General features: G+C 51.0%; 1 protein-coding gene across 5 annotated transcripts; it reads left to right on the top strand.

Moving 5' to 3' along the window:
- Positions 1–5,531: 5,531 nt before the first annotated feature.
- C17H13orf46 (chromosome 17 C13orf46 homolog) lies at positions 5,532–17,268 on the top strand. Of its 5 annotated transcripts, none has more exons than XR_009374874.1 (9): positions 5,534–5,835; positions 7,901–7,940; positions 9,061–9,220; positions 9,316–9,363; positions 10,285–10,335; positions 11,577–11,644; positions 13,421–13,499; positions 16,098–16,283; positions 16,898–16,998. XR_009374874.1 is itself a non-coding variant. In XM_059244520.1 (9 exons), the coding sequence occupies exons 1-9, from the start codon at positions 5,646–5,648 to the stop codon at positions 16,968–16,970; spliced, it is 777 nt and encodes a 258-aa protein (XP_059100503.1). In that variant the 5' UTR covers positions 5,535–5,645; the 3' UTR covers positions 16,971–17,268. The 5 variants fall into 5 exon arrangements, 4 of the variants coding, with proteins under 4 accessions (XP_059100505.1, XP_059100506.1, XP_059100503.1 ...); XM_059244520.1 differs by having other exon boundaries at positions 5,535–5,835; positions 16,216–16,283; positions 16,898–17,268; XM_059244521.1 differs by having other exon boundaries at positions 5,539–5,823; positions 16,216–16,283; positions 16,898–17,268.
- Positions 17,269–17,539: the final 271 nt, after the last annotated feature.

The raw sequence follows: 17,539 nt of genomic DNA, 5'->3' as shown, positions 1-17,539 counted from the left end.
ACTTTGGTTTTACGGGGATCCAGGGATCTGTTAACTATTAGGGGAGTGCGGACTTTGTCTAAACCTGTTCCCACATGGCCCAGTCCCTCCTCATGGAGGCGCGGCTGGTTCATTCATGGCCATGTGCACCTTCCGCACAGTACACTGTCTCTTGTTCTTGGCCTGCTGAACTCTGTGGCCCTAGCCGTAGCAATTGTACTCAATCCTTGTCTGGGATGTTAGAAGCAGTGTTTTTCTGGCAGCCAGCAGGCAGGCAGCCTTTTTCCTTAGTTTGTGTTGGTTTGTTCCTGGCCGAAGGGTCGTTTTGTGGCTGGGATGGACAGAATGGTACCGGAAGTCTTTGATCTTTGGGGACATGGAGAGGGAGGTCTGTGAGCCCAGTCTTCGCTGGGTGACCATCAACCCTCAGTTTGAGCACACGTCTGGATGCCAGGTGAGTTTTTTAAACTAAAGTCCACATGCTTGCTACCTTGATGAAAGTTTGGGGAAGAGTTTTTAAATGTGCATTTTTCAAGCTGTTTTTCTTAATGTTTTTAAAGGACTGTTTTTAAATAGCATTTTGATATAAGGCAGTTTGGAACATCGACACCTATATGCATTAAAGGGGATGGTACAGGGAAATCCAAAGGGAACAGTATTTGTTTTCTCACAAATCCAAAGGGTCCTCAGGGACAGAGACCCAGGCTGGGGGCTGCATCATCAGCAATAAAGGCCAAACATGGTATTTCACATGCCTGTGTCTTTGTGAACCCAACAGGCTATACGTGGCAATGTCTAGAGATACTTTTGATTGGGGTGGGAGGGTGCTGAAACAGACAAGACAGACTGCATCAGCTTGGCCCCACAGTGCTGCTGGAGCCTCATCCCACGAAGCATCTCCAGAGGCTGAGAGAGGCACTCTGTGGGCAGATGTTGCTGAAGGACACCCCGCGCACCCCAGTGCCAGTTTCTTTGTTCTTGTTGGGATGTTCACTCTTCATCTAGAAAACATAACAGCATTGGTTGTCACAGAAATGGAGGATAAAAAAGTCTCTGGACACAGCAGTTAGGCTGCACTGAACCGGTTTTTAACATGGATTTGTAACTTAATGTTTCTGTTTATAAGATACTAACAATTTGCAATGTATTTTATCGGTCGATTAAAAACAGATGTTTTATTCTTTCTGAGGAGTGGTTTGGATTTCCGGAGGGGTTCACATGGTGGGAACAGTGTACAGGAGGTACCCTACAGGAAGGGTGGCAGATAAAGGTAGATAGCATCGCTGTCAGACCAGACAGGTGGCGTCTCTGATGACAGGTGGCATTTCTGATAGCATATGATGTCTCTGACATGTGGTGTCCACTGATGACTCTGTGAGAGCCTGCCTTTTTGGTGTCCTCAAAAGAGTATGGCATTAGGCACCACTGGGGGGTCCTATGTAGTTGAAGACAACTAAGCTAGGCGGGGATAGATTCCTCCCATGTCTGCAGGGACCCAGTGGACTGAGCTCGTGGCAGAAGTGTGTGGAGCAGACATGCGGAGGCTTTGGGGGGCTGCATGGCTACTCAGGCCTTGCTGCCTCTCTTGGAGGCCTAGAGAGTGAAAGGGCCACAGCATGGAGGCCCCTCACCCGGCGAGGGACACCACTACATCACCTAATTCCCTTATCCCTGTTCTCCATTTGACTTTTACTCATTTCTCTTCCTTTAATTCCACTGGGAGCCTGAACCATTATAAGAAAAGTCTGGAGTTTGGCTTTGAGAGCACTGAATGAGACATTTCTCTGGGGCCAAGAACTCAGGCCAGAAGGCTTCCCAGGACAAGGTGAGACGGACATGGGTCGCCGGTCAGCCACCTCTGGCTGAAGAAGTGTGTGCAGTGGAGCAAGGAAGGTGTGACCCTGCTCCTTGGCCTCTCGTCTGCCAGTGAACTGCTAGGAATGGAGTGGCGAGTGTCTGCTGCCCTGGCCACAGGCCTCTGTCAGCCTGGATCAGCTGGAAGCGAAGTATCCATAAAGAATTGGATAATACCAAGCCAGAGGTCTCACTGCCAAATCAGAGCTCTGCTTATACTAGAACGTGCTTGTCTCGGGCCCAGTTCACGCTTGGGCATACCTAGTCAGGGCTCAGCTCAAACTGGAGCATGCCTAATTAGAACTCAGCTCACACTGAGTCATGGCTAGTTAAGACTCAGTTTATTCTGGGGTATGCCTATTTAAGGCCCAGCTCACAGTCTAGCATGCCTAGTTAGTTAGGATTCAGCTCACTGGGGTGGGAGCAGGGTTCACATTTGATCACGTCAGTTAAGAGTCAAACGAGGGGAGGTCGGGGATTTAGCTCAGTGGTAGAGCGCTTGCCTAGCAAGTGCAAGGCCCTGGGTTCGGTCCTCAGCTCCAGGAAAAAAAAATATAAAAAAAAAAAAAAAATAAATAAATAAATAAATAAATAAATAAATAAATAAATTTTATAAGAAAGAGTCAACCGAGGGATAACTAGGAAGCTGGGAATAGACTAGTACCTGGGGAGTGGAGGAGGAGATATAGAAAACGAAACACCAGAGTACACAGGGCTCTAAGCCCCTCCATAGCTCTCCCTGATGGAGAACTCAGTCATGTCTGTGTACCTTTCTCCCCTAAGGTCTGTTAGTCACTGGAGAAAGCAGTCTCCATGAACTACCTCTAGGCTTCCATCTTGAGCTCCAACCATCAGAGCTTCTGGAGTGGGATAGGGTGGCCACCAACCCCGTGGGTGCTAGGTCTCTACGATGGTCACTGGACCAGGTGGCCTGCAGCCTCCTGTATGTGAGATGCTGGGTGTGAGAGGGATGTGTGTGTGTGTGGAGACACCTGCCTGCACAGGGTGACCTGGCTTTCGGGAGCTGTATGCTCCGAAGGAGTGATTTTGAGGTCACTTGCAAAGCCAGTGGCTGCAGATAGAAACCTCAGTGAACATCTGCCCTGAAGGAGGAGCTTTGTCCCCCTGAGAGTAGAGTGAGGGACTCTCCGTGCAGACCTCACTGAGCCATTCTTCTCCATTCAGCTAGCAGGAAAACATTTATTTTGCTACTTTAGGCTTCATTATTTATGAAGCTTTGTCTTCGTTTGGCTCCTATGACTGTGGTAAACACCACAACCAAGAGTAACTTGGAGAGGAAAGGGATTGGGCTTATACATCCTGGTCACAGCCAGTCATTGGGAAGGCAGGGCAGAACCAGTCATTGGGAAGGCAGGGCAGAACCAATCATTGGGAAGGCAGGGCAGAAACTCAAGCAGGATCGAGGGCAGGACCCATGGAAGAAAGCTGCTGGGTGGCATACTGTGTGGGAGAGAGGGATTCGCAACCCTTTGGAGCCCAGAAGGTCATATGTGAGTCCTAGACACCAGACACTAAGCTATTTAATTTTGGTTTTGCTTAGCTTTAATTGTAACTTACCTGGTTCTTTCCTTGTGGAACAAGAAAATGTAAGGTATTAACTTTCCATGAGCCCACAGTTGAGTGACTTCGGATTTTTAAAGAGATGTTGGGTTTTTAAAGAGAAACTTAAACTTTTCAGTTATTGGAATTGTTAAAAGACTCCGGGACTTTGAAAAGCTAAACTGTTTTCTGTCATGGTAATATTAACATGACATCTTGGGGACAAACAACAAAGGAGAATTTATGGTTTGATGCTGATGTGTTTGTGTGTCAAGTTGACAGAAACTAGCCAGCACAGGGCCCGTGCCAGAGAAATAAATTCATATACCTGTCTTCCTGCTGAATATACCTTGAGTCAATTTGATTCTCAGGCCCGATCTAAAGCCCTGGAGAGGCAGGGTGCCCTTCCCGCCAACATCGTGGCTATCGGTGGCTGTGGACTCGAGCGGGGAGCCAGGGAACTTCTGTTAGGCTGTGTTAGGTCGAGCTGTGCCCCAGCATCAGAAGTTGATGACCTAACACCAGAAACCTCAGACATGGCTGAGCTTGAGAAGGGGGCCTTGGAAAGTTATGAAATAAGGTCACTAACGTGAATCAAAGCTCCTAGAAAGATTGACACCTTACAGTGAAGCTGGTTAACTGATGAGAACCTCAATGACTGTGGAGAAGTTGCAATGTTGCAGGTCCAGAGCCTAATTAGTTTATCTCGGGCTATCTCTAGACACCTTCAGGGCCATTCCTTGCCTACCTCTGTGTCTGACCTAACAGCCTGTGACTAACAGGTACAACAACCCTTCACAATGCACTCACCACGAAACTCGGATTTCCCGAACCAAAAGGTGGCGGATGCCACCAGATAGCAGCTGAGACCTAGAGCTGAAGAGCCCTGCTTTTTTCTGTGGCCATCTATTTAATATTTCCGCCAATGTATTTGAAAAGTACCTTTGTTTATGGCTTTCCTTGTCCTGCTAAGATAAGAACTTCCAGAGGCTGAAGACAGTACAAAGAGCACATCTTGCTCTTCGAGTTCAGTCCCAGAACTCAGATTGAATAGCTCACAACTAACTGCCTGTGACTCCAACTCCAGGAGACCTAATACCCTTTTCTGGACCATACCAACTCATGTGCACGTACACCATACACACACACACACACACACACACACACACACACACACACGCACACACACATGCACACACACATGCGCGCGCGCCTATAATTAGTAATTTTTAAAAAAATTTTTCGAGACAGGGTTTCTCTGTGTAGTTTTGGTGCCTGCCCTGGATCTCCCTCTGCAGACCAGGCTGGCCTCGAACTCACAGAGATCCACCTGGCTCTGCCTCCCAAGTGCGGGGATTAAAGGTGTGTGCCACCGCCGCTCAGCAATAATTAGTAAATTTAAAAGAAACTTTTTCAACTGTCACCATGTTGGGGCATGGAGTTTGGGGTCATTTGAATGTGCTCCGAGGCAGTGATGACTTACATTTAGCTCCAGAATAAACTTTTATTCAGTTTGAGGGGATAGTTATGCGTTATGTTGACACTAGGGGGAGCCCTAACCCAGCGTGCCTGGTGCCTTCAGAGAAAAGATGCAGACACAGACTGGGGACAGCCCCTTGAAGTTGACGTCTGTAGACCCTGTGAGGGGCTGCAGGGGAGCCAGCCCTGCCCCTCCTGGATCTCACCCTCCAGCCTTCAACTGGGAGTCATTTTTCCAGTTGAACCCATCCAGACTGTGGTCCTATGTAGACAGATTCTTACGTCGGGGTCATTTAAACCACCAAAATGTCTTCCGCCAAGCCCTCCTCTCTGGGTGAGTTCTGACCCGTTGGCCTGGATGTAAATCTGATCACACTGACCCAGGGCCCTTCGTTCATTTTCCTGACTTTGCCTCCTGCCATCCTCATCTCTGAAGAAAAAGGAAGATTCTCAAATGGGAGAAAGCTCAGGCGTCCGGAACACACATTTGTGAGGCATTGTCTTCGGGAAGGCCCCGGGCTGTTGAAGAATCCAGAAGTACAGGAAAGCAGCAGACATGAAACCCCTGAAAAAAACCTCGAGCCTGCAGAGACCTCCGGGACGGCCCTCCACAAACATTCAGCTCTGCCTTGTGATGTCACAGCAGTACCTTAGCAACGGAGACTGAGCATGCTCTGGACCACTTCGCTGGAGGAGAGAAAGGGAGAGAGGTTGGCAGAGATGCCTTTGGTCTGAGGCTGCGCTGGTGGCTCCCTCCTCCCCTCTGGGTCAGGATGGAAAAGGATCCCCCCATTCACAGGAGGCACCGGCCTGGTCCTGGAGCCCTGCCTTCAGGAATAACCCCTGGATACCTCAAGGTGGCCAGTGAGGGGGCTGAACTCCAGAGGAGCAGGAGTGTGGGTGGCTTGCACCAGAAGGGGGATCCACCAGTCTGCATCAGGAAACTACTACGTAAGGAGCTAGGTGGGGCTTGGCTCTCTCCTGGTGGGCTGGGAGGGCAGGCCAGACCCGACCCAACCTCAAGAAAGTAGAGTTTGTGGACATCTGAACATGGACAGTTTGCGCATCATGCAAGGCACATTCCTGTAAGAAGTAGCTGGCTTCTACCTCAAGAACTGCACCAGGCTATGGAAATCCTACCTTTCTCTTGACTGTTCTTTGCCAAGTACATTTCACAGGAAGGATCAGGGCTAGAAGATTCTCCTTATAGTTAGCATCTTCTAAAACACAGGTGCATGTAGATAGGTATACTCAGGTAGGGCTGGCAGAGATCTTTATTTTATGTGTATGGGTGTTAGGCTAGTGTGTATGCCTGTGTTACTTACATACATGTAGTTCTATGAAGATCAGAAGAGGGCTTTGGATACCCTAGAATTGAAATTAGAGTTATGAGCCCCCGTGTGAGTGCAGGGAATCGAACCCTGGACCTGTAGAAGAGCAGCCAGTGCTTTTAACAGCGTTTCTCCAGCCCTTCCAGACCATTTTTAAATCCTTCTGGAAATATTTAAACAACCAGGAGGCCTTCCATGGAGCTACTCTCCTCAAGTCATTCTGACCCTTTGGCTGGGATGGGACTGAAACCTGCCTAGAACTGCCAAGGTCCGAATTGTTGTACAAAGCTATGTAACACACACACACACACACACACACACACACACACACACACACATGCACGCACGCATGCACACACGCCCCACACACAAAGCAAAAAGGCCTCTGTCTCGTGCTTCTCTGTTGGGCAGGCAGCTTCCATCCACAGATGCCCACAAGTCCGGGTCCAGCACTGTGGGCAGCAGAGGTCTCCTGAGAAAGGGCACACACGGCACAGGCCAAGGCCAGGCGTGCTGAGCACAGGAGGGGACAAGCTCCCTTCTGGGAAGGAGGCAGCTTGAAAGCACCTAGCGTCTCTATGAAGGACAGCGGGGGGGGGGGGGGGGGGGGGGGGGAGGTGGGGGGGGGATGGAAAGAGAGGACCGACTGGGGAGGAGCTGTCTCCTGCGCGGGCATCAACCAGTCTGGGAGCTGACCCCAAGGAAAGGGCTAGCCCGTTGTTAGGGAACCATCCAGAGCAGGGCAGCCTCCAGCCCAGTCTCTGGGCTTGGCTTTTCCCACAACTCTTCTTTAACATTTTGGATTCCCCTCTGAATCCCAAAGCTACCATGAGGATCAGATAATACCAGCCATCCATGCTGAGGTCTGGCCTCCATGGCAACCCTGGGGGAGAATCCAGAATGAGGCCTCAGTGAAGTCATCTGCACATGACTCTTCCCGTGAGATGCTGTGCTGGGCTACCAGATGCCTGGAAGGGGAGGGGAGGAAGTTAAATGCAGAAGGAGTATGCCATGTCAGGGGGAAGCTCACAGGCCAACTAGTGCACGATTCCCTGCAGTTACTTCCCTGAAGCTGTGCAATTCATGTCTCATGTCCACTTGTTAGGGTCTCCTCAGCCTTGAGCACATTCAAGGTACCTCCTGCCCCATGAGATAGAGGATAATTCAGATCATCCCAGTGATGGCCCTCAGAGCTAGGAGGCATCAGTGGCCAGGATGTTCCTGAACAAGCCACCCCATCTCTAGCAAGTGGCCATCTTGTGAGGGTCCCTTTTCCTTGTCTCCTGTCCTGCCATTCCAGTAATCCATGATGGGATGAGGAAGATCTGGGGACCCCTGAGTGTGTTCCAGGAGGCCCTGGATGCCCAGCCTGGGTCACAGAGGGAGAATAATAGAGCAAGGGGGTGGGCTTTTGCAACTGTGCATGAAGCAGGCTGAAAACTCGAGCCTAGGCATGGAAGGTGCTGGACTAGGGGGAAAGATGGACATGGGTTTGGAGCATGGCCAAGGAAGTAGATGAGGAAAGGAACTCTTTTGAGCCATGGCTGTTCCCCCTCGGGCTGGCCTTGAACCTGCCCTGAGAGGAGTACCAGGCAGGACAGTGAACCTGTGAGGTGGCAAACTGTGGGGAGGTCTAGGTGCAGGAGCCATCCTACCTTGGAATGTTCGTTTACTGACCGACCGCCCTTGCTGCTCAGACTCTGAGGATCCAAGAAATGACACTGATGACATCATCTGGTAAGTGGAAGACACGTTCTTCTGAAATGTGAGCACTGAGGTCGTGGGGAGCAGGGATGGAGCCCTCCCTCGGGGTCAGGACTCAGGAAGAGTCCTTTTAGCGGGGGTTGCTTGGGATGGTTGAGGATCCTCTTTATCTGAAGGATTCATCGTGAAAACAGAACCCACCATAGTGTGTCCCGGAGCTGCAGGCAGTCCTGCTCCCTTCCTGGGTAGCCCTTCTGGCTGGTCCTTGTCTGGCATCATACGGGCTTTGGTGAAAGTATCTCAAATACCTCCACGTGCCTCTCCCAGAGAGGAAGCTCCACCTTGTCTCATGTCAACCGGGCCCATTGAGGTGTCCTTGCTGAGCAGGGAGGGTACATAACCAGCCTCCCCACTATTGCTCAGATACAACAGGCTGTCTGGCCGCCTAACACAGAGCCATCCCTCTGCACTGCCTTCCATAGGGCTTAAAGGTCATTGAACCCAAAGACCCTTCTCAGATCCCAACGTCTGTTCACCATGGGCCAGGCACAGGCCAAGCTGTCTGTTTACACATGATTTCCCATGAGCCCACATCATTAGAAGGAGCTAGACCAGAAAGCATTGAGGTGGGAGGGATGTTGGTGCCTAGGACGCCACTGAAGGTGCCATTGGATGGTAGAACTAGGTACCCACATGTCACATAAGGCTGTAGTTGCTGTCTAGCCTCGGGAAAAGGACAGGTTGGAGCTTGGAAGGCCTTGGGGTGATGCAACCCAAAACACGTCAGCAGGCAGCAGCTAGCTATCTGAGTCTTACCTCTGGCAACAGTGAGGATGTGCCTGTGTTCCCCTTAGTCACACTCAACAAAGAACATGGAGTAGGGGAGCCACGAACGTAGGCATGAGTGGCAGACACAGATCAGTCCACTGATCCCCATAGCCCTAAGGTCTCTACCTGGAGGGGGTCGGGCTGGTGTCTCCAGACAAGATGAGTTATTAGGGGACAGAGGAGAGCCTTTTTGCCCCCAAAGGGTCCACAGGCTTTACCCCACTCCCAGCGTTAGGGGAGGAGCCAGAAAGTCAGCAACTGATTCCTGTCGTGACACTTATTCCAAACCGCTTTTTCAACGCCTCCCCGACCCACTTATCTCCAGTCAGGTGAGCCTAGAGGAAGACAGAAAGAAAAAGAACCAGGATGAGCCCGGAAAACTGGACCCAAAGTGTGGGAAAACAGAGCCAGAGAAGAGCAGCTCAGAGGCCAGCACCACAGAACAAGATGATGCCGGCAAAGGAAGATGTACCTCAGTGGCCGAGGTCAGGCCTCGGGCAGCTCTGCACACCCCTGCGCACCCTGGCCGCCTGCGTGGCGTCCCCTGTACTGACCTACTGGTATCTTCTTTGACTTATAGGGACAAGAGCCAGAGTCCATGAAGCTGAATAACCTTCTAGAAAAACAGGCAAGCATTTCTCCCTTTAGTCACAGGAGTTAAGATGTGCAAGTCTGTCTGTGCGCAACTCCCAGTGGGCTATTCGCGCACTGTAGACTTGTAGCCCTTAAAACCATCTGAGCAGGTGCTGTGCTGTCCATCCAGGCTAGAAAGGGGTTCAGGGACCAAGCTCTGGACCTCTTTTCCTGACCCTGCAGCATCGTGCCCTAGCTTGCCAAACAAGGAAGTCAATTAAGGTGTGGATCTTGAGACGATTTCCCCTTCCAATTGAACTTGACCCAGAATAATACACACACACCCCAGAGCCAGGCACACCTGACCTTGGTCACTGAGGGGCATCGGTGCAAGCCTCAGACTGAATTAGGAATTCCACGGTGCCCTTCATGGAGGAAGGTAGCTTTATCTTCCTTCCCAGACCCTGTTCTAGGGAACAGTCACAGAGGGACACATATTTCACCACACGTCACAGCAGAAGTCCTTGGCAAGATTCTGGGCCAGCCAAAGAGTCAGAGACCGAGGTGGCATACTCTGAGCTGCCGGATCATCCCGCTTCATAGAGTAGATCTCATTTCAATGAAGCTTGGCTCTAGGCAAATGTATGGATGTGAGCCACATGCTCCCAGTAGGTCAGGGCTGGGGAGGGATCCCCAGGTCTTCACAGTGCCTTGTCACCTGAAGGCCCTACCACTTGAGGTGAGGAGGAAGAAACTCATGGAATGTGAAGAGCTTGTTTCCCCTGAGTAGGAATGGGTCAGAAGGCCACACTCCTCTCGTGCCCAGAGCTAGTCTTCTGGACACTGCTGTCTGTGCTTCAGAGGGGCTCTCTGTCATCACCAGAAACTGGTGGAACCACCCAGACCTAGATGTCTACAAGTCAGAACCTTGCAGGTCCTTCTAAACTCACTCATAAATTACTGCTTCCATCCATAGAAACCATCTGTGTTTGTGGAGATCGACCTGGGAGACCATATTGAAGAGGAGGTACAGCAAACCCTCCAGACCAGAGGTCCAAACTACCCCCTGGGAGAGCACCCACACTGTGGGGGGCGGGTGTAACAGACGCATGAAGGGTGAGGCAGAGACCCAAGGCCAGAAGTTCCAGGGACTCTCCATGGCGCTAGTGCTGAGGACTGACTGTGGGTGTAGAAGGAAAACACCTGTGTCTCCTCTCTCTCTGCTTTAGCACAAACCTGGGTCCTTGGGTACCCAGAGCCTCTGAGGGAGTCTCAGAAGGAGGCTGAGAGAATGGGAGACCGATGGCTTTCTCAGTAACAGCTCAAAACACTCATGAACCTCTTGTGCTTGAGTTGTCCATCGTGGAACCATATACCCACATCTCCAGGTTGTTTCCTGAAGCTCTCACAACAGTGGCCTTGGAATTAAGTATCACCATTATCCCCACACTGCTGTCATCACCATCTCCAACAGTACCACCACCATCCTCACCACTGGTCTCACCACCATCATTACCGTCAACATTATCACTGCCGTAACCGCCATCATTACCGTCAACATTATCACTGCCGTAACAACCATTGCTGTCATTGTTACCACTATCTCCATATTTCCACCCTCGATATCCATTGTCACCATCACCATCACCACCACCACCATCACCAATATCACTGCCATCATCATCAATATCATCACCACATAATCACCATCATTGTCGTCATCACCGTCAACATCATCATTACAATCACCAACATCATTATCCATAAAATGATGAGACTTTCTCAGTGGCTCATCAACAGAATTATTTGGGGTCTTCCTCCAATTCTCTGCTGTAATGAGCAGATGTCTTTTTGGATGCTTCCTGAAGTTCTCGTTGACGAGTTTACGGAGCACCTGAGAGTTGGTTCCTTTCCAGATTACACCTATTACACCTTCAGCTTCTGAATCACACTATATATGGTAAAAAGACTGGTCACTAAGTCTCTATGAGGCTACTCATGGGGCCCCGAGTTCTAAAGACTCCAGAAAGGTCAGCCAATAGCAGAAGTAGACCGAGAGGCCAGTTCTCTCCATCTGTAGCCCAGGAGCCATAGAGGCTCACACGGGGAGCCATGGAGGCTCTCACAAGGACCCAGAGTCCCTTGTTGGACATTCCCACTCGACAGAGTACTGTCTGGAAGGAGGACATTCAGGGCCACAGTGAAGCCTTTCTCTGTCCCTATCTGACCTTGGGTGGGTCCCATAGGTTGTTGTACCCCCTCCCACAGGTGGTCACCTGTGCCGTGAGAGAAGAGAAGAGGCTTCCAGTGGACACAGGGGACTTGTCAGAGGATGAGTGAGTATTGCTCAGGGGATAACTTGGATGGGGGTGCACATCAAAGTGACATTCCCACCACAGACTCCTATGGTGGCAGCACTGTGCCTTCCTGCCTTTCCTCCATCCCGAGCCATGCATAAGCCAAGTGATTATGGGGACCGGACAGGCCAAGGAACAAGCAACAATATGGTAAACTTTCTCAGAGCCTGGGAACAAATTTACCAGGAGCCACATCTCACTCCACCACCAAACCACGTCTCCTCATCCAGCAAAGTGACAAGAAGCAGAAGGTGTCAGCGTCCCCCGTTGGGAAGACCTTGCACACATGGATGCCATCAGGGAGAGCCTCTCAGAGCTGGGCTTAGGCCTACAAGGTTTTGCATACTGGTACTAGGACTCATGCCCCTGAGGGGACCAGCAAAATTTTGAGACTTCCTGAAGTTCAGAGGCATCAGCCACAAAGGATGTTGGGATCCAGGCAACAGTTGCCTCTGGCCCACGGATCTATTTTACTTCATTTCTGACAATACAGAAAAATACAAAGAACACAACAGCAGTTACTCAAATTCCCACCCCCTCAGAATTAGTGTCTTTGTTAGTATTTTGGCTTACTTATTCAGGTTTTCAAGATAAAATTTCTCTTTTGGATTTGTAAAACTGTCACGTGGTCTTCAAGGAACAGACACTGTGGAACAGCAGAGAAAAGGGGGAGTTTAAGAATCACCCCCTAACCCTACCTTATAGACCCAGGACACTGCTAGGCTGCATGATCCTTGACGTCATACTCAGACATAAGCTGGGTTTGTGCAGGGTGGTGGGTGCCCCTTAGCCCTCTACTCGGTGGGCAGTTGGGAATTATTGTTATGGTGCTTGCCATCTTTGCTTCAAGCTTCTGACTTGGGGTAAGGAATTCAGTGATGTTTTGTTCATCCACACTGCGAAGTTTCCCTGACTGACCTCCACATGACCAGGCCATAACAGGTGACCATATCAACCTTTACCAAGATATCAGGACACTCTTTTCACACTCCTTGGTCCAGACCTGATAGATGCAAGTCTTCTCCAAGTGATTCCTTTTCTCTCTGGTTTTTGGATGAATTTAACCAGAGGCAAAAGGCTGGTTGGCTTTACACTTTATCTTGAGAGATAGACAGTTAAATCTGTTGTCTGCATCTGGGTTCTAATCCCTAATACTCACTACCCTAGGTAGAGTAGGTGCCCGAGTAGCCCTGAGAGCTGGTAGTTACTTGGTAGGGATGAGGGTCCTACATGTAACCTGATTAAGACAGGTGCCGGGACACCCATCTGTGCCTCTCGCCTTGTTGATTTCCAATTCTATGCCCAGGACCCCTCAGTGAGGTAGGCCAACCATGCACCCACAGCCCCATTGCTGCCCGCTTGGGCAGCTTTGATCATGAGCTGGGTGATTGCCTTCACAGGATAGTGGGAACCACTGCCTCCTATGAGCGGAAAATAAATGGAGGTTACCTTTCTCCACCTACAGGCTTTGCTGCCTGGAGGTTATGACTAGGTTCAGTTGGTCTCTTGTATTTAAAGAGTCCCTCTAGCCAGAGAATAAGAGACTTGGGTACCTGAAGGACAAAAATAAGCAGCTAGCTTTGGAATCTGGTTTGGAGGAGAGATGAGCTGTCTTGGGGAAAAGCCCTGCCTCCCTGGGTCTTTGTGGAGTGAGAGCAGTGAGGTTTGAGAGTGTGGAGTGGGGGCTGCCGTCCATGGGGCTGGTGTGGTACAGGGCAGGGAGGGCATTCCTATTCCCATGTTCTTGGCATCCAGGACAAGGACCAGCTGGGTATGCTGCATCCCCTATTCTACAAAGAAGAAGGCGAAGGAAGCTACCAGTGCTTTGGAGAAGGTATTCAAAACCTGGAGGGCAGGGAAGGGTGGGACTCTGAATGGCTAGGGGCACAGGGGTGGTGTGCTCACTCCAGAGCCTCTCTGACCAGATCCCTGGGGGTTCCATTTCCATCTTGCAAGGCTAGCCATAGCTGGGAGAAAGGACAGTGATGCTGTAATGTAGAGACCCCTAATCCGCTGTAGCCTAAGAATGCTCAGGGGGGCATGGACCACCCAGGTGTGTACCCTGGCCTCCAGAGATATGATATGATGTTTGTAGATCATGTTCTTCCTCCATGGGATGTGGACACAGGCAGGAAGGTGGCTATGTCCTCCATAGGTACCTGTCAGTAATGGTGGGTGATGCTGACAGTCCTGCCCTGAAGATCTTGGAAACATCTAGAAGTAGCTATGGGCCCAAATCCATGATGTAACATGGTGCTCAGGGGAAGGCATTGTGGGTGCCAAGGTCCCTGCAGGGTAAGGTCAGGGATGCCCAGCAGCCTGAGTCACCTCTGTGCTTGTTGCTGGGCACAGGCCCTGGTAGAAATTGAGGAACAAGAGTCCCAGTATTACCATATAATCCACATGATGGGAACTCCTATCTTTAGGTCTGATCATGGCCATGCACTGCCACCCACTAGGTGTAGGAACTCAATCTCCCCAGCTTGGTTATCACCAGACATACAAGCTAAATGTGCAAGGATAACAGGGCTGCAGAGATGTTGTTTAATGCCTGAGGAGGCCTTCTGGAACAAACCCCAAGCCCAGGCAAGTTGGGTCAGGGGCTATCACCATCCCAGTCCAGCTGGCTGTCTTCCCAGCCTGATGCTAGAGCCAGCTTCTTTCTTGGAGGTCACCATAGTCGTGGTCCCAAGTGATAGATGCCAGGATGCCAGGACCTCAGGAATATCTAGGAATCTTGACCTGAAGACAGGGAGCCTGAGCTCCTTGGGGAGAATGCTCAGAGCTGATTCACAGGGTCCAGAAGGGGAACCAGGACAGCCAGGCGAGAGCAGAAGGCTGATAATGCATGCACACTTCCTACCTTGCTTAGCCAGTTGAATGAGAGCAGACAATCATAGCACATTTGCAACCCATGTGCCTCTACCTCATCCTAAAAGTGGGCCCAGCTTCCCCCTCACAAGACATATGCCACCAAAGTCCACCACAGAGAACTCTCACATGCTTGACATTCACATAGGTATGTTCATATGTGCATAGGACACACATGTACACACCCATACACATGTGAGTGTGCAAGGCTATGCTCTTCAGCTCCTCATACACATACCACACACACATGCCCACCCTTGTACAGTCACATGTATAATGCACAGTGCACACATTCACATTTACATTTACATACCTCATACGCATTCCCTTACATAGTACATAGTACATTTTCACATTTACACACCTCGAACACACATTTCCTTACATTGATAACTGAAGCTGTGACCTCTCAGGGTGAGAGTCTTGAGGAATTTACTTTGCAGGGAGGCCCTTGTCCAGGTAGGGAAGGGAGGAAGGCCCACCCATCAGTTTCCACCTAGACCCCTGGCTGCAAGGGCAAGCCTTTCCCATATTATTACTCATGGGACACAAACGGGCCCAGATGGTCCTCTGAGTGGGTCTACACAGTAAAGCGAGGCAACCCCTTGGGCCCACTATGTGGTTTTGAACCTGTCCCACCTCCAGCTGCCACCAGAAAGGTACTCTAGAGACACACTTCAGAGCAGACAGCTGCTGGCACCTTTGCCAGGGTGGAGGAAGAGGCCTTGGCCATGGCTCCTGGACTCTTGCCACAGAGCAGGCATTAGTGTGAGTCTGTCAACCTGTCCGTCCTTTGTCACCATGTCTGGATGGCAGTTTCGTGTTGGCCAAGGCCAGGCCTCTGGATACAACTTTAGCTTAAGTCTCGATGATGTTGTTCCTTCTGTGTGTCTTTGTCGAGGGTCACAGCATCTGCCAGGTCCAGGGGTGAATATCATATTTGGAAATCATATTATGAAGGGCTCAAGGCATATTTTGAACCTTGGTTCTGAGCATTCCTGCATGCCTGAGACCTGGATCTCACTTTCCTGCCTATGCATCCATCTATCTGTGGATTCTGAGCACTATGGCTTCTTAGCATCATTTGCCCCATCAGAGAAGAGAGGTCCTGGCAGGGGGAGAAGAGGGTGGTCACCATGTGCCGAAGGCTCAGCATCAGGGCGGGAGCTCAACTATACTTGGGCAGCAGCTGGCAGCAGCCAGTTTCACTGGGCGGATGAGAAAGGCCTGGAACTTGAGGAACAAGAGGTTTCTGCATTCTGTCCACATGTCCATGGCTGGTAAAGACACGGAACCACTCATCCACAGGGTCTTTCTTGCCTCTGCTTCTGGTGGCCAGAGGCCGTTGAAGAACACCTACTATTTCCACCCAGCACAGCCACTGGCTCCTCAGATCCAAGTGATGCTGGGATTCAGGGAGGATTGACAGCTTAGCTTCTGGGGTCCCAACTCCCATTGCCTGGTGGTCACCAGGAGCCCTTGTGACTCAGACCCCGAGAATTCCATCCTCCTCGGGCTGCATCTTCCCAACCAGGTACTGACACAGGCTTGGCTTTGTTAGAAGCACCAGTGGTCTCAGGACAGGACCTATCTGACTCAGCCACTAGTAGAGCTCTCTGGGGACTAAGGGAAGACAGCCCAGGCCTGGAACAGCTTCATGATCCCCCCTCCATGGGCAGGGCCAGAGTGACAGCAGCCAACGGAGACCCACGGCAGGGACCCTCCTCCAATCCAAGGCCAATCACAGGTAAGGTCGAAAATGGCAGTGAACTCCTGACCTTCTGGTAGAGGGTCAGTGCAGAGGGAGGGCACATGGACTTCGTCTCAGGTCAGGGGTAGACGGTTACAAGTTGGGGTCCCATTGCCCCTGAGTTTATAAAACACTGAGTTTTCAGTGTATAACGAGCATGGTCACTGAACTGTTTTAAGGTGCCACTCAGTACCTGAGACAAGGGACGCCCATGGACCAAGTCCATGCCCCCATGGGCCCTGCCTGTAACTGGATAGACAATAACTCTTGATCCTTCTTATTTTAGCCACAAAGGGTTTCATAAAAATTAGTCTTTGGGTAAATATTAGTCAAGCTACTGAAGACGTGAGGGCAGGAGACGTGTGGAGGTGGGTGGTAGGTCGAGGGTGTTGGGGGAAGGGTGCCCTGTTAGCTGTGCGGGCTTGTGATTATCAGTCTCTCCCATCACCTCTGCAGAGCCCGCTTCTGCAGCCCGCCAACCTCCCAGCAGCTCCTGCTCTGTCTTCCACGCACTCCCCCAGGCTCCTTAGTGCGAACACCAGGGCTAGGACTTTAGCCTGTCTGATGGCGCCCCCTGGTGACCCGGCTTCTCCAGTCCTCTTTGCTTTCAGTCCTAGGCACCAACTATGCGGGACCAACGGGCATGCCACCCCACCGGTGTCACAGAATGTAAGCTCCAGCTAATCGCTCACTAAAGGAAAACAACACCGTGTGAACGCCTCGCTGGAGTTACGATGTCATACGTAGGCAACCTCCAGGCCGCAGCTGGAGAGGAGAAAAGGCCAAAGTCACCTCTGAACTGTCCCCTCCCTGCACCCATACCCTTGCTCCCCCAAGCCTTGGGCCACAGCCTTCCTTAGTACCTCTACCTGGAAGCCTGGTTCTCTAAGGATGCTTGGGGATGTGAACTCCCCCAATCACTTTCCCATGTGACCCCCCCCCACAAAAAAAAAAAAAAAACAAAGCAAAACAATTCCTCAAACATGTACCTCTGAAGCCCTGAGTGCCTGGACTCATCAAGGACATGGTGGACATGGTGAGTTCATGGAAGACAGAGGGTAGCAGAAGCTTGATCCCCTAATGGGCTTCTGGTGTTGTCACGGTCACTAGGAGGCATGGGGGCAGGGTGGGAGGGTCCGCCGCCTCCACCGCCTCCATCCCAGAGCAAGAAGACCCTATTAGACTCATAACTGACAGCAGCCCGGCATATGTGCAGACCACAGAATCCAAGCTGGGATGGGGAGGACAAGAAG

Source organism: Peromyscus eremicus, chromosome 17 (genome assembly GCF_949786415.1).
Source record: "Peromyscus eremicus chromosome 17, PerEre_H2_v1, whole genome shotgun sequence".
NCBI lineage: Eukaryota > Metazoa > Chordata > Mammalia > Rodentia > Cricetidae > Peromyscus > Peromyscus eremicus.
The sequence above is the reverse complement of the archived record's forward strand: the minus strand, read 5'-3'. Positions and strand labels throughout refer to the sequence as shown.